The following is a 19,226-nucleotide window of genomic DNA, read 5'->3' as shown; positions in this document are numbered from 1 at the left end:
ACAAAAAAAAAAAAAAAACACACACACACATACACAGACACACACAAGGCCATTATAAGACTCCTGTAGCTCAATAATATAAAAGAACAGCAGAAAACTGATCCAGATATTGATCCAGGCTTCATTTTACACTGATCGGACAGACTAGTCCTAAAATGTAACTTAATTCGGTCCTTTGTCCCCAGGAAGCAACTGAGGATATTTTTACTTTTACTGAAAACTTCAGAGGTTGCGTTTTATTGCTTTTAAGTGCTCATAATTCCTACAACCATACCGAGAAAGTTATTTTATTGCTCGTCCGAGTTCCTAGATCCAGATGTGGCAGATTACCCTGAGCCTGAGAACACCTCGATCTCCTCTCAGATAAGGAGCCGAATTCATCTTTCAGCTGCGCCTCATCCAACAGAACACATGACTGTACATACCCGTAGATCTTCCCCAGAGTCTTGGCTGCCACGGCCTTAAACCTGTCCGGCCGGATCTCCATCCTCACGACTCCAGAACCGGACCGACGTGGACTCCTTGCGCGCCCCTGTCCGAGCGCACAGCCGTCTCCTCTGCGTCGTCTCTCTTTATTATTATTATTATTATTATTATTATTATTATTATTATTATTATTATTATTATTATTATTATTATTATTATTTTAGCTTACATAAATTTTTATTTTTTTACCTGGTTCCAAGATGTCCAGTTACTTTCATCTGCCTATGATAAACCGAGTTAACATTTTCAGTCCCGCTTTGCCAGAATCCCTGAGGTCCAGATGAGCCTCCGCCGCTGCGCATAAAACGCGCTCTGGGTAACTTTGGGCAGGGCTGAAGGGAGCGGTGTCTCCGGTGCCTCCGGTGTCTCTGGCCTCAGTCCTGAGAGGAGATTACAGCTGCCGGCGCGCTAATCTCTCCCGGTGTGTGGAGTGGAAGCGTGTCACTTCCTTTTCCACTCAAGTCCAGCGCGCGCTGTTTTAAGCGCCCGGGGAAGGCTATTCTGGGAGCCTTGAATGGAGAGAGGAGTCGGACGCGCAGGACGCAACTCCCAGGTGTTTGTGGAAAGGCTGGACCGAGTCTGCTTTCGTGAGCCAGGATTGGGTTTGAACACAACTTTAAAGGCGCAGTAAAAAAAAAAAAAAAAAACGCCTATTATGCCAGAGTTTTACATAAAGATGATTTTAAGAAATGGTGGAGTTATGGCCATTTTGGTCAAAGTAACCTTATGCGCAATTAACGGGAGGTGTTGCGCTCAGAGTATGTGTTGAGAATGACTCTCAGCTACCACCACACCAAATTAGCTCAGTATCTGTAGAGTTAACCGAGTTACAGACATTTTTATTTAGGCTAATATCAGTTGGCTGCGGCGGCCATCTTAAATTTGGTTGGCCCCTAAAGATAATCAGTTGTAGAGGTACATCCAGTGATTACTTTCTGAATGTTTCATCTAAATTCGTCCACTGGTTACTGAGATATTTTGCTAACAGACAAACAGGATTGACTCCGATGATTGCTGTGAGAGTTTCAAGCATAGATGAAGCACATTGAGTAGCTTTTCTGTTGACAATGTCTCTCAGCTACTGTCACACCAACTTTTAGCAAACTTTCTGTAAAACTGACAGAATTGTGGCCATGTTTGTGCTTCTAAGGTCAGTTGGCGGGGCAGCCATCTTGAATTAGGTTGACTCTAAAAGTTAATGACTTGTAGACATACATCTAACGATTCTTCCCTGGAAATTTCATTAAAAATCCATGCAGTGGTTCATAAGATATTTTGCTAACAGACAGACACAAGAACACATGCACACACAGAGACACAAACAAAAACAGTATCGCCCAACTTTGCCTTCTGGCGGTGGGGGAAAAGTTCTGGTTTTAGTAGTTTTGTACTTTTGCAAACTCCATATGTGTTAGAAGTGCCTGACAATAATGTGAGATGATTTTTGATATTTGAACTTATAAGCAGATGTACAAATAAACAAGCCTCTGCCTCCACAAATGAGCAAAATTTACAGACCCAAAAGAAAATGATTTATCATCCACAGAGTAAAATGAGATTTGTAAATTATGTCCAAATTTTTAGAGCTCAAATCAACTCATTAGAAAAAGTTTTATTTCTGACAATTTGGCTCCAGATATTAACTTGATCAGAATTTGATCATTTTTTATTAGCTTTACGGTGCATCTCGGGAGGTTGACCAACTACCTGTTTTTGCAACAAGTGCACGATTTTATGTCCATAAACTGGACTATTTCTTGTTTTTCAAAGACATTTTGCGCCTCATTCAAAGACAAAGCTTTAAAACTGTACTGAGTTGCTTTGTTTATGCAGGCTGCACTCACATGCAAATCTCTCTCCCTCCCGAGTGTCCTTCTGGTCTTTGCTGCAGTTTTAGAGCAATTTTCAGCTTGAACTGAGAAAACTCCTCAAGTGAAAAGAGGAAAAGAAGTCCATGTTCTGGAAAACAGAGAACCTACAAACACTCAAAATCTTGCTTCAAAATTTGAGAAAATATTGTGCTAAAGTTATTTGCCCTGCCTAAGACGGTAACAGTTCTGGGAGTTTGTGATGTTACAAATAAAAGTTAATTAAAATCAAGTTGATATTGGTAATAACTAATTTCTTTATCCTCTAATTAGTTTTGTGATTTGGAGTTATATATCTTTTTAATCAAACTCTGACAACAGTGAGGCGCTCAGTTGACTGAAGCTCCCAATTTGTGCCACTAGATGGCACTCCATCATGAGTACGTGATCTTTAAACAAGCTTAAAATTAAAACTTCACAATCTTTAACACATTTTTTATTGTAAGTAAACAACTGGCTTCATTATGAGAGTGATTATTCCACCAGTTTCCTGTTTTAGTGTTGTGGCACTAAAATTAATTAATTAGATTAATTAGCTGAAGGATAATTAATTAATTAATTTCACAAAGATTAATTATTTTTTAATTAATCTTGGATTGATCTCAGTTTACGTGTTTTTTAACGACCTCAGCTGGGTGTTGTGTCTCGTCCTAAGGGATCGGTGTGTTTGTCCTTACAACCTTATGAAATGATTTTGGTGGAATTCAGTAATAAGACTAAATAAATAATAACACAACTGCTCTAATATTATGGATTCATTTCCATCAAATAAATTCAAACTCCACCAGAAACCTGAACTAAACTAAAGGTCTGAGCTCAGAGCTGTTAAAACAAACTAACTGGTTTAAATATTTTTATTTGAACCTACACAAATTTCATTTACTTGTCTACATTTTGATTTAGAAGTCACAAATTTTTCAAACTATAAAAACACATACATCAAAATTTGTTGTGAAGCTAAAATCATTTTTTTTCCATTTATAGCAAAAAGATGTGAGTATATGTGGCCGCAGGTGGCTCCATCTGGCAGAAAATTACCAGTAAACGGCTCATTCGAATAACATTAAACTCTCTACACAACTTTAATGTTTGAGATTTCTCCATTTTATAGAATCCATCAGAAAAACTAAACAAACTGAACCATCTGAAGCAGAAGCCCCTGGACGACTGTGGGGCTTATGGAACACCACATGTGCTGTTTAGAAGTGTGTGCATCTTAATAAATGGTTACACAAACAGAAAGACCTTTTTTAGCTGTTTATTTTCTACAGAGATAGTTGGTGATATTAGACAAAATGCAGAACAGATAGTTTCTGATTGTAGTTGACATAAATCACAGATGACTACACTTTTAAAAATGGTTGTGCTTGAAGATGTGGTGGTGAAAAGTTGTCATTGCAGCTACAAATGAGATATTTTTGTGCAAATGTTACAAATAACTGATCTAAAAAAACATTTTGAGGACTGTATTTTCTTTAGAAGCCGTATGCAGCTACGGAAACGACATCAGATGCAACTCTTTTCCAAATCCTGAGCAGATATGGTTCTCAAAGAGCGGGAGGACAGGAAGAGGGGAGGGAAAGGCATGGCGGACGGAGGAGGGGACAGACTGGGGGGGACGGAAATAATGGACGGTGTGTCGGAGAGCGAGCCGTAGCCAGATTTCTGTGAACAAGCTGCGCTGGAGTCAGCAGAGGTGTGAAAGTACACGGGCGGGTCCATGGCATCCGAGTCTGTGGACAGAGACGGCAGAAAGGTAAAATGTGAAACCCTTTTTTTAACAGCAGGAAAAACAAGACTTCCTGCAACCACAAAGTTGCCCCCGTGTGTAAGCCCCACCTGGGTCGTCGTGGAGCTGGGTGTGCAGGTACTGGTGTTTGGTGTAGAACTTGTTGTAGATACAGTAAACTGCCGCCATCAGAGCGAAGGTCCCGACGGAGGCGGCGATGAAAAGGGCTATCTTGGCGTTATCCTTGTCATTGCGAGCATCTGCAGAGGCATGAGCACACGCAGAGGATCCCTCATGGTGCAGACTTTAAAGCAGCTCTCTGCCGGACACAGCTCTACCAAAGAAAGTTTCGTTAAATAAGACTCACATGTCCGTTCGGCATTTAGGTGAGGCCTGTCGTCTTTTATGAGGAGTTCCTGTATGTTTGGAGGAGGTGGAGGAGGAGGAGGAGGAGGAGGAGGAGGAGGAGGTGCCGCCGGGCCCTGATGGCCACTGATCTCCTGCTCGGACTGGAAAGTGTTCTGAGAGCTGCTCAGTGGAAACATCAGCAGCAGACAAAGAGCTGCCAGGCCCCCCATGAGGATCGTCCACTGGAACAAACAATAACAGCTCTCATTCACAAGCACTCTGAGAGAAGACTTACCTCTTTTAATGGCTGCACAGTTTGTTTCAAAAATCACATATTTGAGATATCTTTGTGGTCTGTGTCGCTGGTAATACTGCAGTTGTTTCTCCGTATCGCCCGGTTACAAATCCCCAGTTGTATTTCACAAACCTCACGGTCCTCCTTTCAAAAAGAGGCATTTTCCAACTAACAGGTTCTTTCCCACAAAGCAGACATAAAATATTTTAAACGGATCAGATACATTTACCTGAGGCTGCAGCGAGGAACACGGTTTTTCTCTCGGCCGGGTGTTTGTTCGCTCTGCCTCTCTGGCTGACTGAAGTGAGAGCGGATCCAAGACGACTGAAGTCCCCAGACGTGCAATTATTTCAAAGGGGACACCTGAGGAGTCCACCGCGCAAGGCTATAACATGCAGGCAACAGATGGTGAACTTAAAGCCTTTCCTTTAACACAGTGATTCGGGTGATTTTAGGGTTTACAAGTTTAAAAGTCAGCACGTGTAAGTAGGAAATGACAGAATCAAACATAAACAATCTTTATCTTTACTACAGAGAAAAATCTACATGATGAAATATTTTGAAATGATTACAGCAAAGATCCCTTTTATGGCGTTTGGAAAATATTTAAAGCAGAGTTCATTTAATGTTAAAATCAAAAGCCAAGCATTCCTCGAATGAATGAAGTAAACTGAGGTCTTATGTTGAAGAATGGCGATTGTAGCCATTTTGATCAACACTTAAAAATAAATAATAAAGTCATGTGCAATCTCATATATTATCGGAAGATGTCAGGCTCGGAGTATGTGTTGTGAAGGACTCTCAAATTAAAGCTCAGTATCTGTAAAAACGACTGAGTTGTAGCCATTTTGTGTTGCCTGAGGTTGATTAGCTGTCGCAGCCATCTTAGATCGAATTGGCTCCAAAAGGTAACGAGGGACGACCAAAGACCTTTGCACAGTTCGGTGTTTTGTAGAGTAACCAACCAATCAGACGAGTGTTTGAAAGGTTCTGGGTATTTTAGTCTCAGTAGTTATATCTTCCTTCAGACGTAAGAGGTCAGCACACAAAAGGTTTAATGTTGGACGCCGATCTCCACAGGCTGACACCTGATCCTCTGAGTGTTCTGCTTTGAATTGCCTTCCAGTAACAGAGCAGAGGTTTCCATTTCCAGACTCCTCGCTCGTAGACAGCTCCAACAGGTCCGCCGCCTCGGCAGAGGCCCGGATGGCCTGGAGGTTCGGGTTTCAGCCCACCTGCACGCTTTCTGTAAATAGGACTCTTAGATAAAACTTGGAAATGTTTCAGAGGAAAAAAAAAAAAAAATCCAACCCTGAACTGGACGGTCATGAGATCAGTGGTTAGAGCAGTCATCCTCCAATGAGAGAGTCGGAGGTTTGATTCCAGGCAGGAGTCACATGTTGAAGTGTCCCAGAGCAAGACACTGAACACATCACTGCCTCCAATGTGCCTCATCAGTGTATGAATGGAGTTTAAAGGACTGATTCAACTCTATAGAATGATTTATTCAGGTCAGCTTTGTAGAGATTCAGTGCTGTATGAGTGTGTGTGTGTGGATGGATAAATAAGGGCACAGATTGGGTTGTAAAGCGCTTCAAGTAGCCTGGTTGGCTAAAAAGGTGCTATATAAATACAGTCCATTTACCTGTGATTACCAAAGTTAAAGGAAAACCAGGCCCTTATAACACATCTCCACGCAGTGGTCATTTCAGCAGGTATTTCCCTTTGGCCTGAGTCTTGGACACCTCAGTTTCCCAAGCAGATGATGGAACAGATGGACAGCAGGAGACACAGCAGTCACAGAGGTGTGTTGTGTTTGAGAACATGAGAGCAGAAACGCAGAAATCCACCAACCAGCATCTTTGGATCTTCAGGGAAAATGAGACTGCTCAGTGGGAGACGACGAAAACAAACGAGATGATGGAAAACATCTACGTGCGAGGTAAATTACAATCATTTCCTTCTTGCTCCTAACTCGTTTGACTATAAGTTTTGGAGCTTTTCATTTCCATGTATGTCCAAGTTTTTACACATTTATTTTCAAAAATTGTAATCCTAACAATTAGACAAGACAAGAAGTCAGGCAGGAGTCTTTAGAAACATAATTTCAACAGAAAAGCGAATGGAAATTGTATTTTATTGAAAAAAAAAGTGACAGACAATCCTAATCTTACTGTACATATTTCTACAAAACGTTTGTTCAAAATTAACTGAATAAAGACTCTACATATACTGGAATGATTTCAACACTTTGTTTCTCAGCCCAGTTCAAGTTAAAGGCACTTTCTTTGTTCAGAAAATCTGTTTACTTTGACTAAAAAGGTGGAAATTCAAGACTAACCCAGAAAACAAACTGCAGCTGTAATAAAACAGAAAAATAACCCTCTGAAGACAGACATTCATCACTAAATCCTGCAACAAGTTGGTTTTTAAGCACATCACTAGTTTTGACATATTAAGCTGTACTAGAAGGAATAAAATACACCTAATTGCTAGTTTACAACAACAACAAAAAAAGCAAAACAATAAACATTTGCTGGCTAATTTATATGCATTATATACATATTTACATTTAAGGAGAATTTTCACATTTTCACCAAACTCTCAGATTGTAAATCAGGGTAAAGATACATCGATACTGTTTGAGATGCAAATTTAAAATCAACATTTATAAGATTTCATGCAGCAACACGTGCGCTCTCTGTAATGGATCACATTCGGACAATGACTCAACGTTTCACCCTTTTCTCCCCAGTGATCAGCACATCAACACTTCAGCTGATCGCCGAGATGGTTTCAAAAGATGTAGTCAAGTTGGATCACTGCTGGTGTAACAGTAAATATTTACTGTGCTGTAAAAAGTCTGTTTTTCAGAAGAAAATTAAAAGAAACATACGCTTCAGACAACATTTAGAAGAAACCTTTGGCAGTGATAAGCTGCAAGAGTTGGTAAAAAAAACATAAAAAGTTTTAACATTTAGGTCAAATCAGCATGAGTGATTTGCTGAAATTAGGTGCATAATATACGGAAGTGTTTCTATCGTAATACAATTCACAGTTTAAAACATCGTTTCTTTTATATTAGCCCTTTGGAAAGTCCCTCCTTCCATCCACGGTCTTAAACAAGCTTCAGCAGCACAGAACACAGACTGGTACGTACTGGTTATTTAACCATTATGAACCTGGTACTTGATACTTACCAGGTATGTAACAGGGTATGTTCCTGGTATGCACCCTGTAAGTACTAGGTACATACTGGGTTGTATTTTGCATTGCTACCAAAGCTTTTTTTTTTTAAGCTTTGCTCCAAACTTGATCAAAAAGACCACAGTTTGACTGGACTAATAATATCACCATCCAACACTGTAACAATACATAAAGAATGGAATTTTTTTTTTTAAAAGACCAACAACCGAACCCTTTAAGGCTGAATTGGGTGATTCGTGGCTGATTCTGAAACACGACACCGTATTTTTTGCTCAATTTGACGAAAAAAAAAAAAATCCACTCTGCACTTTTTGTGCAGAAATATATTGTTTTGTTCCAAATTTTGGTCATAATACAGACTTTTTAAAAGCTGTACATTTTAAGGAAACCATTATCCTTTGGATATGCATGACATAAGTTAGGTTAAATAAAGATAAAAGGTTTTTTTTTAATAAATCTAAAACAAGCTTTCGACTCACGTGTGGTAAAAGCTGATGGATAATTTAAAAGTCTTTTAAAAATGGACCACTTAATTTATTTTACTGCATGTTTCAGGTCACGTCTCATCGGACACAGAGTCCAGTGTTTAGGGAACAGAGGCGACCCCGTTCGGGTGGTTCAGCTCTGACATGTCGGCCATTGGAGTTTCGTCAGTGTTTACGATGCTGTAGTGACCGGCGTCCGTGTCTCTGGTGGTTGGTTTTCTCCTTTCCTGCACAACAGAGTGGAGCAAGCCCACCGGGACGGGCAACATGGCAAATACAATCAGTAAAGACAAAACAGCCAGGGCCCAGCCAGGATAGGGCAGAAGACCATCAGTCGCCTGAAAAAAAAACAAAAACAAACCAAATCAGATTAATTACTCACCGACCAGAACCATAATGCTCAATTTATTGCACTGAGAAGTAGGAGTGGAGGAAAAGCGAAGCGCAGCTTGTTTAATTTTGTTGTGTTTGTGCACATGTGCAGAAAGAAAAAAGAAAAATGTTTGCTTTGATCGGGGCTCTGCATGTCTTGTGGCTGAACTGTCTGAAGCTGTTAATGTTTGTACAGGGCTGTGATTTGGCTTAACTTTAAAAGGATTACTCCGTTTGAATTCAGAATAGTGTTTTGTCAGAATTTAAAAAAAAAAAAAAAAGGGTGTATTTTTCTACTCGTACCATTTCCTGGTTCCACGCCCTGTAAGTTGGGGTCTCCATAAACATGCGGATGGTGGTCGCTCCAAGCAGCCCCAGCATGGCCAGCAGGCAGACGTACTTCCACAGGTATTTATAAACAACACTGGGTCGCCAGCCCAGCATTCCCTGGATGTCGTCAAGAAATCTGTGGGGGGGGGGGGAGACACACACACGCAATATTTAAGGAAACGTTTGTGATTGAGACAAAGATGATAAGTTTAGAATAACGTGTGAACAGAAACCTTACCTGTCGGCTCCGTACAGCCACGACACGCTGAAGGTTTCGAACACCACAACAATGATGAGCGGAAGAGTGGCGGAGTAATCGTCAAACATCATCACGAAGTAGTTTCCACAGCGCTGGCTGAAGATGATGCCGATCAGAAAGCCAACGATGCAGCTGCCGACTGAATCAACAAAGACAGGAACGTTAGGCTGAAACCAACTCCTCAGCGTGGTTTTATCATTTACTACAACATCAAGTTTTACCTCTCTATCTGTGAAACTGACTGAGTTATGACAATTTTAGTCTTTAAGGCTGGTTGGCTGTGGCAGCCATCTTGAATTGGGTTGACTCTAAAAGTTTATCAGCTGTAGATGAACATCCAATTATCACTTTCTAAAAGTTTAATTAAAATTTATCCAGTGGTTCATGAGATATTTTAGCAACAGACAAACACACACAGGCACAAAAATGCAACTTCTTAGAGTAAAATCAGGTGCTTACTTGTGAGTTTGATCTTGTTTTTAGCCAGAAAACTGAAGCGGTCCCTGAGGGGGGCGAGGATGCCCTCCATAGTGCCGAACATGGTGCTGAGACCCAGGTTGAGCAGCATGAGGAAGAAGATCGCAGACCAGAAGGGGCTTCCAGGCAGGAGCGTCATGGCCTCTGTGAAGGCGATGAAGGCCAGACCCGTCCCCTCCACGCCCTGAACAGAACCAGAACCAGAACCACCAGCTTTAGTTTTACTGGACAGAAAGGACATTCTTACAAAACGATTCTATCATACAAGTTATAAAGAGAGAAGAAGAAGAGAGTTGTATTTTAGGTGAAAACGCAGAGGGAATGATGAGCGCTGAAACTGAGTCATTAAAGCTAAAACAGAACTGTAGCTAGAAGCCAAAGGGAGCAAAATACTAGCTCAAAGTAGCTCAAAGCTAGCTACAAGTAGCAAAATGCTGGCTGTAAACTACACGTAATAAAACAGCAGAAGCTAAAAATAGCAAAAGGCTAGTCCAAAGTAGCAAAAGGCTAGCTAAACACTCAAAGAAGCAAATGGTGGTTAAAAGCTTAAAGTAGCAAAAGAGCAGATAAAAGCTAAAAGTAGCTGAATCATAGCTAAAAACATGAGCAAGTACACTAAAACAGATTTGAAAAAGAAAAATGTTTTTTGAAGGAATTGAAGAGATCTTAATGCATTTCTATAAAAAGAACATTTATAAATAAAGTTAGATGTTTTGAAAGGTAGAAAAGTCACAAAAAAACCAAAATCTCCAGATTCAGCTGAATGTTTTCTTATATAAGTAGTTAAAATAGCTCCAGAAGTACCTTCCAGAAAAATGAAAAACAGGAAAACAGAAGTGTGAATGCTGAATCACACAGATACTTTCTTACCTCCTGCATCTGTTTTTCCAGGTCACACTCCGTTAAATTGCCGGGGATCTCGTTTCCATGCTGTTTAAACCAGTCGGTGTAGTCCTCCAGACTCACGGATTTGGGATCGGAGTAGTTAAAGCTGGGCATCAGGCTTGGATCCAAACCACTGCGCTCTGACAACTTCATTACATTACTAAAGGAACAAAAGGAAAATGTTCTTAAATATTCAAGTGACTCTTGAGTCCAGAACGAGGGAGAAAGTCGTTCTCAGCACACACCTGACCACACATGCCATGACCTTTTCTTTGGCACGGAAGCCCAGCACCGCGAACACCACCAGAGTGGCCAGCACGGACGTGAGGAAGTTTATCAAGGAGACCGTGAAGGCATCGCGGTGACAGTTGTTGTTCTTGGGATTGTAGGAGGAGTAGGCAATGATGGATCCGAAGCCGAGGCCCAGAGCAAAGAAAACCTGCGTGGCTGCCTGCCGCCACACCTGCACGTCTCCCCAGATTTCCAGCTGGAGACGCATGAGGAGAAAAAAAAATGGGTGCGTCAGGGAAGGAGTCAAATCTGCTTCACTTCATTCAGCTGGACATTTACTCTCTGCGGGTACCTTGGGGTAAAACATGAAGGCGATTCCTTCTGAAGCTCCGTCCAGCATGAGTCCCCGGACGAGGAAGCAGAACAGCACCACGTACGGGAAGATGGAGGAGAAATACATCACCTGGGACATGAGGGCAAACCGATCATCTGTGAGAAACATTATTCTGGGCGTTGATGATTGCCTGCTCGCCCAGAGAAACTAAAACCTGTGTCTGGGCAGGTAAAAAGTCTGATGCAGCTGTTCATCCAAGACACGACAAATATAATCAGTTGGTTTAATTTTAGCGTAGTGAAAACTGTGCTGCTGAGGTTTCCCTCCTGATATCGGCTCGTGATGATTTGTGTGTTTGTTTGGCAACCTCAAAGCGTTTACAACACCTGGGTCAATTAAATACGGTTCCTCTAAAGCTGGAACATTTATAATCTTTATCACAACTTTAAACTTTAAAGTCCTCTAACCAGCTGAGCTCGACCCTTGGAGGGGAAAAAAACAAACAAGTAATAAAATGGACAACAACAAACGCCAAAAAAGTAGCACAGGACCAAATAAGCCCTTAGTGATAACACAAAAAAGGCTCCAGAACCAGTTCGTCTCGTCTGTTAGCAAAATAATCTGGTGAACCACAGAACAGATTTTAATGAAACTCTCAGAAAGTAATCACTGGGTGTACATCTGCAACTGATTAACTTTCAGAGTCACCCTAGTTAAAGATGGCCATCACAGCCAACTAACCTTAGCAAACATAAATGTTGCTTTAATTCAGTCAGTTTTGCAGATATTGTGCTAAAATTTAGCGTGGTTGTAGCTCAGAATCATTAGAAACACATAGTTGAAGTGCTACTCTCTGCCTTTTATAAACCAGGACCAAAACAATAAAGAAACATCTGTCACTAGCAGCAATATTTCTTATGAATGCTGATCATTTCAATCCCCTTGTTTACGGACTGTTAGGCTGATTAAGTTCCTGTGTAGTTTCTATGAACGCCACCTTATCCTGCGCCTGTGCTTCACTGCCTGTTGTGAGCAGATCTGTACAGACCGAACCGTGGCGTGTTGTTCTTACACAATACAGAGGAAGAAAAACATTAAACACACATCAGGGGGTTTTAGACGTGATGTGGATCGGCACCCTTTCAGCCACAGATTCCACAAGAACTCTGAAATCCAGGCTCAACATGTGACACGGATTAGAAGAAAGTTGCCAAAGTACGACAGGAATAAGAGTCTGTTTGCAGCATAAATAAGGAGATTCTCTCTTTGATTTGATCACCGAACTGTAATGTTTTTCACTCTTAATATCAGCAGAAAACTATAAAGGCAAAACAACACACTCGGTCGAATAAGTCATTTTAAAAAGTAGCGGTAAATCTAAAGTAACCACCTCGTAGACGTTTAAGCCAAGAATCCCTCCAGTAAATGCTGAATACCTTCACAGAGGACTTGATTCCCTTGAACATTCCCAGGCACACGATGGTCCAAGCTGCGAATAGACAGCCAACCACGTAAGGGTTGAAAGAGCCCACCTCGTCGATTGAGTCTGTGATGTCCAAAGCTCTGCGGTACCAGAAATACGACGTGGGGGAACTTTTCTCGCATTCTTTCACTGGTATGAAAAAAAAAGCAACAAAGAGCGATCAGATATGAGTCTCCCATGAGACAGTCGCTTCATACGTTTATTAGTCAAGAACAATAATCATACCTGTTATATTTCCCTGCACCGGGCAGTTTCCCCAAGGTAACGGGGACTGGAACGAGTTCCCAAAGTAGTACAGACTCCATGCGAGGATCACGTTGTAGTAGAGGGCCACAAAGAAACAAACCTGGGGTTTTAGAACAGGATCACTTAGTTCAAGTAAAAACTGATACGTACAGCTGTGACATCAAAATCTTTTCTACCTGCAGATAGAAAGGTAAAAGTATGCATTTGAACCAGCTGTATTCGTCACAAACAGTATTTCAAGAAAGCAGCAGCTGCCTCTTTGGGACCTAATTTATCATTACTTTTTGTAAAGGGTAAAAATAAAAAACGCCCACATCATCACATTATTGCCCCAAGTGGATTCTTTCCTGAGCTCCTCAAATAAAACACAGGCTTTTCCCTAGCAACTGGGAGAAGGTTTCAAACAGGAAATTACTGACTGAAGCAAAAAAAAAACCCACACTGAACAAAACAACCGTAGGAAATCATCTGGCAGCGTGCGCCTTCTGTTTTGTAACAGCATCGTAGAGGGGAGGGTAAATCGTTTAACTTTTGTTTACCACACAGCTGGAGTAGCCGATGCCTGCCAGCCTCGGGGAGATGGACTTCCACACGCCGATGCTGCCCTGGCGGATGGCCTGACCGGCTGCCAGCTCCAGGAAGAAGAGGGGAATCCCGACAACCAGCATCAGCAGCACGTAGAGAAGGAGAAAAGCTCCTGAGGGCGAGACAAACGAGACTCAATCAGCCATACAACCGGCCATACAAAAATATTAGAAAGTGTCCAAAGAAGCGGCTTCAGTACGCATGATTTGGAACGCAACAGTTTCTAATGACGCTACTGGTAGCTGATAAATTTACACGCATGATTTAACACAGTAGCAACAGTGTCTCCTTCATCACAAACTTGTCCAGTGATGATGATAACGCTGACAACACACTCCTTCGTCAGTGCAACAGCTGCACCCAAAGTAAACTACAGCCATGAGAAGCAACAAGTACTCACCTCCTCCGTTCTGGTGGCACAGATACGGAAACCTCCAGACGTTGCCGAGTCCGACACTGAATCCCACCTGAGCCAAGAAGTACTCTATCTTACTGTTCCACCCCGCGCGGGAGACAGGTTCAGAGTCGCCCTGCTGCGCCGCCTGAGCGTCAACCCCGGCCTCTCCGGGTTTGTCGTCATCGGCTGGCAGAGGCTGCTTCTCCATCTGAGGATGGGACACAAAGCAAACACCAATAACGAAGCAGCACAAGCTGACTTTTAATACAGATCCAGAACGACTTCTGAGCAGACATTTTCCACAGCAGGTTTCTGCACCACAAACAGCTGGTATTATTTCTGCCAGCTGCTCTAATGCAAACTCTTCAGCTTCCAACCCACAAAATACCAGCGGCAGAAACTTCTGACCCCAAATATCTTTAAATTATGCCAACATAGCAGTTCGGCTAATTTAACAAGGGCTGAACAACAAATATTGACTATTTTCATTTACATCCAACTACATATTTCATCACTCATAACAATTACAGCAGTAAATGTTATTACCGGTCAGTTTGAATCTTTATTTTGTTTCTGGAAATCATCTCAAGACAAGAAACTTGATGTTTCGCAGCCCATAATGGGGTCCTGAACCCAACTTTGGAAACCACTGCTCTGGTGGTCTATGTGAATACGCTGTGGGGTAAGAGCTCCTGTGGTGCAGCAAGTCAAAACATTGCAAAAACCCTGACTTTACAAATGCAAATATGTTATCTGAAGCTTTTCCAATCCAAACCAAAATTATTTTAGGTTTATTCAAAGGGGTTTCAGTGATTACCTCCAGTTTCCCAGAACTTTGCTAAAATTAAGTTAAATTAAACTGTATAACAAAAATATTTAGGAATCTGTTTACTGCCATGTGATATCCTATATGTAAATGTTCTACACAAACTTCCCAAAGCCAAAGAAAAGCTCCTTTTAATTTTAAATGAGGTGTATGCAGCAAGTGAACTTTCACAACAGCAGTTTGAAGCTAATAGATGCATATTTTGTGGAAACTTCTGGGCATTTATTTTTTTCAGTGCACGCACGCTGAAGAAGTTGACTGAGGTGAGTTTTTCTGTGAGCAATGCTAGGGCAGCGCCTGTTTACCTTAAATAAATGTGTATTTAACAACCCTTAGAAGAACTCGTACACTTTAAATAACATATAAATGAACACTGTGGCTTTAAAATAAATACATTATGGAGTTGGTTGTAGCTGCTGCATCTTTATGTTCCAGCTTGGTGATCTGCTATGTATGTGCAGAATTAAAAAAAAGGTAAATATCGGCCGATTAAAATCAGTTAACCAATTAATTGATCCATCTCTGGTATGTTGAAGTTCTATGAACCGATGTACACGACTGGCTTTTTCATTTCGATGATTTCACTCAGAAGGACACCGATTATGGACTTATTATGAACAGCAAAAATGCTGAAAGTTGTCATTATTCTCTGGAAGTTTTGCATTCAGGCCTGTAAACAGTTTTCTTTATTGCCTTAAAGCCTCTAGGATTATGAAAACCAAATAAACGCAGAGAAATTTCTGATGAATATCATTTAAATAGGTCCTGATCTGACCTTCCTCTTGCTTTTTTTATGCAAAGCTGCAAAGTTTTCCCTCTTTGAGGTACAGCTTTTGTTGGAAATGTGTTAGAATAAGAGGTGTTTTCTAATATTTCAGAAAGACAAAATGCATTATTACTTTAAGGTAACTAGACATGAATGCTATCTGCTTAAACAGATGGGGAGCTAGTTAGTTAGTAGTCCAGGCAGGATAATCCCTGATTAGAGATCCATAAGTCTTCTTCCTCATATACTTTAAAACACTAATATTTATTCTATCAATCAATAAATAAAAACACAGTAATATAAACATTGTGGTGAGGTGAGCCAGCCTCCTGATGGTTTAATAATTCATCTGTTCTAACTTTAAAAACCACATTTACAAAGATTTAAGGTAAACCTGCAGTAATTGAACACTTTATAAACTAGCTCACCTGATCCGCGGGAAATATCTTCAATAACGAGGGAGAAGAGGATGTTCTTCAGGGGCGGAAAACACACAGTTATCTTTTATCCCTCCGTCTGCTCAGAGGTAACCGCCACGTGCGACTTCAGACGCCACGACCTGGCGAGTTTCGCGCGCGCCAAATTGTAAAATAATCCACTTCAGACGTGAGATACCAAGTCTCACTCACATGTGGATACGAGATATGTATAAAACCGAGGTAGTAAGTTTACCCGCGTGTCGTATAGCTGGAGGTTTACAGCAGCGAGATGCGAGTTTCCTTCCGCCTGATGCAAGAGGGAGGAGGAGACGCTCCTTTTTCACTCGCCGGAGGAGGAGCTCGTGTGTTGCGCGAAACAAGTTCAGCTGATTTACTAGCAATTTTATTATTTCAGGACACAGTTTTAAAATAACCCCATTGTAATTTTAATCAACCACGTGTTTAAGTGCAAATATGCTCCTTTTGCACGAATCTGAGCGGTGCATTTTGGATTTAAGTAGTTTAGACCCCGCTCACCTCGGAGCGCCACCAAACGCGCCGGTGCCAACCTAAAATAAAAAAAATAAAAAATCAAGGACGCGAACCCAACCTACGCCACACCCACCGACGCTGCGTGTGACGTCACGGGCAACGACGCACAGGCATCCAAAATAAAAGAGTTTAAGAAGAAAGACAAAATATAGTAGATTTACTTTTTACCAATTTATACAGTTTTTACGTTTATTTATATAGTCCTTATGTTTGAATAAAAAGACAGTTTAGCTGTATTAAGTCTCAACATGCGCAGTTTTTGCGGCTTTTCTCTCACCGTGAAAGACTCGCGCGTCAACAGCTCACGGATATCATTACTTTTTTTTTTTTTTTTTTTTTTTTACGGATATCATTACAGGGACATGAATGCGCCACGAACGCACGCGCGTCAGATTTAACTTTCAGACACGTGTGAGTGTTTGAGGTCAGCGTATAAAGAAGAATCAAAGAGGAATTAGGGAAAAGTTTATCCACGAAATATGACCTTATTACACTTCAAAACAGTTCTACTTTAACTTGTAACACTGAGATTAATCTAGTGTTTTATCACTGATAAATGTGTGTGTGTGTGTGTGTGTGTGTGTGTGTGTATTATATATTATATACATATAATATAAATATATATGATGTTTCCATTGTAAAGAAGGAGAGAGGGCAGAAACAATACTGATAACCTACTTTCATTAAACCCAGGCGCAGTGACATTTATCAGGCCACACGCACGCGCACTGCCACGTATGCCTGCTCTGAAGGTAAATAAAACACGCAAACACCCCTAACTCAGAATCTGCGACGTCACGTGCGTGAGGCTTCCTCCCCAAACCCAGTAAGAAGTGGATAAATACCTTGAGTTATCAAAGGAAGTCCTTGTTGTAAAAGTTGTCCAAATGTCCTCACGCAAAGTCAACTTGCAACTTTGTGAGAAGTTGACTCTTGACTCCGCCCACAGTGTCTCCTATTGGACACTGTTAACACAACACCTCTCCATCCCATGGACTTGGTGTGTGTGTTCCTGTCTGTTTCCCCATCAGGACCCTTTAAACATATCACTGTGGGGCGAGGAGTCCTAATGGAAACTAAAAACCTGTCCTGCTCGGGACAAGGTGTGAATTAATTGAGCATTTTGCATTTAAAGACGGTACGTCTGTCCACATACAACCCTTAAACAGTCAGAAAAGACTGATTAGTATCGCCTGCCTCCAAAGGTGCATGTCTGTTACCGAAGCATTTCATGAACCAGTGGAAGGATCTCAATGATGCTTTCAGAAAGTAATCATTGGACGTACATCTACGACTGATTCACTTCTGGAGTCAACCCAATAGAAGATGGCCACCACAGCCAAGTGACCAGAGAAAACACATAAATGGCTACAACTCAGTCAATTTTGCACGTATTGAGCTGAAAATTGGTGTGGTAGTAGCTGAGACTGATCCCCAACATATACTCCAAGTGCTGCACATTTTTTCTAATTCTTGTTTTTAAACTTTGCCGTTAACGATCAGAGTTGTCCTTGCGTGTCTGTTAGCAAAATATCTCACGAACCACCAGACTGATGTTGATGAAGCTCTCAGAGAGTAATCACTGGATGCAGCTCTGCAGTAGGTTAACTTCTGGAGTCACCCCAAATAAAGATGGCCACAGCAGCTAATCAAACTTATCAAACACAAAGATGGCTGCAGCTTAGTCAAAATGACCAACGTTGAGGTGAGGTTTGTTGTGGCAGTAGCTGAGAGTCATCCTCAACACATACTCCAAGCGCCAACACATCTCACCTCATCTCACAACATGGCATGAAAGTCTGTGCAAAGCATTTTACAAGGTTTAACCAAAACAGCTACAACTTCTAAAATAGCTGGCATGAAAGGAATGCTAGGCCTTTAATTCAGAAAGAAAATGTCTTCATTAAGTTTAGAAATAACTACACAAAAGTAGCGAGGAATCTAACTGTGGAAAAGCATCTGCGGTTTAGTTTCCCAGAAAGTTGGCACCGTTTAATTCCCACTAAAGACTTATATGCAGCTTTATAGTATTATTGTATTATAATACACATCTATGATCCACACCAAACGTTACTATGAGGTAATTCACTTTAAAAAATGTCCAGGACCCTCTTCTGGAGCCTCTGGGATTAACAAATACAACGTAAGAAGATTAAGAGGGTAAGCAGCAAGCAGGTGCTGCTAATCAAATCCATTTTTATTAAATTAGGTGTGACTACTTCCATGAAAGCACAAGTTTCAGGGGTGTTTTGATCACTCAGGTATGTGTTAACTAACACAAGGTGGAAAGACATCCGCAATAATCCTAGAAAAGCAACTGTTGCTGTTTATCAGTCTGGAAACATAGATAAGGCCGTTTCAAACAGGCTGGAGCTCATCATCCTGAAATAATAACAATAATAATAATAATAATAATAATAATAATAATAATAATAATAATAATAATAATAACAGCCAAGAAAGGTGTCAATCTACTTGCAAGTTCCAGTTCACCCTGCGGTCAGACTGTGCAATTTTCCAGGAAATGACCCCAAAACTCCATCCCAGTCTCTGTAGGCGTCAGTTAGCATGGTACGTGTTAAACGTTAATGACAGGGCAATTAGAAAACAAACAAGCAAGTTTGGAGGGATGCCAGAGAACACCTC

General features: G+C 41.1%; 2 protein-coding genes across 4 annotated transcripts in view; both read right to left on the bottom strand.

Annotated features, from left to right (window-relative positions):
- LOC108237059 (vesicular glutamate transporter 1) overlaps window positions 1-1,092 on the bottom strand; it is a 16,313-nt gene extending 15,221 nt beyond the window's left edge. Inside the window, exons 1-2 of the mRNA XM_017418241.3 lie at window positions 676-1,092; window positions 426-570 (exon numbers count right to left, since the gene is read on the bottom strand). Coding sequence (XP_017273730.1) covers window positions 426-487 — 62 coding nt within the window. The 5' untranslated portion in view covers window positions 488-570; window positions 676-1,092. The remainder of the gene's footprint in view (window positions 1-425; window positions 571-675) is intronic.
- Window positions 1,093-6,844: 5,752 nt separating this feature from the next.
- On the bottom strand, window positions 6,845-17,524 carry LOC108237280 (sodium-dependent neutral amino acid transporter B(0)AT2). Of its 3 annotated transcripts, none has more exons than XM_017418613.3 (12): window positions 17,426-17,524; window positions 14,021-14,225; window positions 13,575-13,732; window positions 13,015-13,135; window positions 12,743-12,918; window positions 11,325-11,435; window positions 10,987-11,228; window positions 10,727-10,901; window positions 9,839-10,040; window positions 9,359-9,518; window positions 9,094-9,256; window positions 6,845-8,756 (listed from the first exon to the last, which is right to left on the bottom strand). In XM_017418613.3, exons 2-12 carry the CDS (start codon window positions 14,223-14,225, stop codon window positions 8,520-8,522), a joined length of 1,950 nt encoding a protein of 649 aa, XP_017274102.1. In that variant the 5' UTR covers window positions 17,426-17,524; the 3' UTR covers window positions 6,845-8,519. The 3 variants fall into 3 exon arrangements, with proteins under 3 accessions (XP_017274102.1, XP_017274103.1, XP_017274101.1); XM_017418614.3 differs by lacking the exon at window positions 17,426-17,524 and adding an exon at window positions 16,282-16,364; XM_017418612.3 differs by lacking the exon at window positions 17,426-17,524 and adding an exon at window positions 16,038-16,275.
- Window positions 17,525-19,226: the final 1,702 nt, after the last annotated feature.

Source organism: Kryptolebias marmoratus, linkage group LG17 (assembly GCF_001649575.2).
Source record: "Kryptolebias marmoratus isolate JLee-2015 linkage group LG17, ASM164957v2, whole genome shotgun sequence".
Lineage (NCBI taxonomy): Eukaryota > Metazoa > Chordata > Actinopteri > Cyprinodontiformes > Rivulidae > Kryptolebias > Kryptolebias marmoratus.
This window is presented reverse-complemented; position numbering and strand designations above follow the sequence as displayed.

What these genes read in the sequence shown, in the direction of transcription:
- LOC108237280 (XM_017418613.3), bottom strand. Translation starts at nt 14,225, where the DNA reads ATGGAGAAGCAGCCTCTGCCAGCCGATGACGACAAACCCGGAGAGGCC. An exon ending in GTGCCACCAGAACGGAGGAG is followed by an intron (nt 13,733 to 14,020) that starts GTGAGTACTTGT and finishes TCTCGCCCTCAG; the next exon opens with GAGCTTTTCTCCTTCTCTAC. An exon ending in TGGCTGTACGGAGCCGACAG is followed by an intron (nt 9,257 to 9,358) that starts GTAAGGTTTCTG and finishes CCCCCCCCACAG; the next exon opens with ATTTCTTGACGACATCCAGG.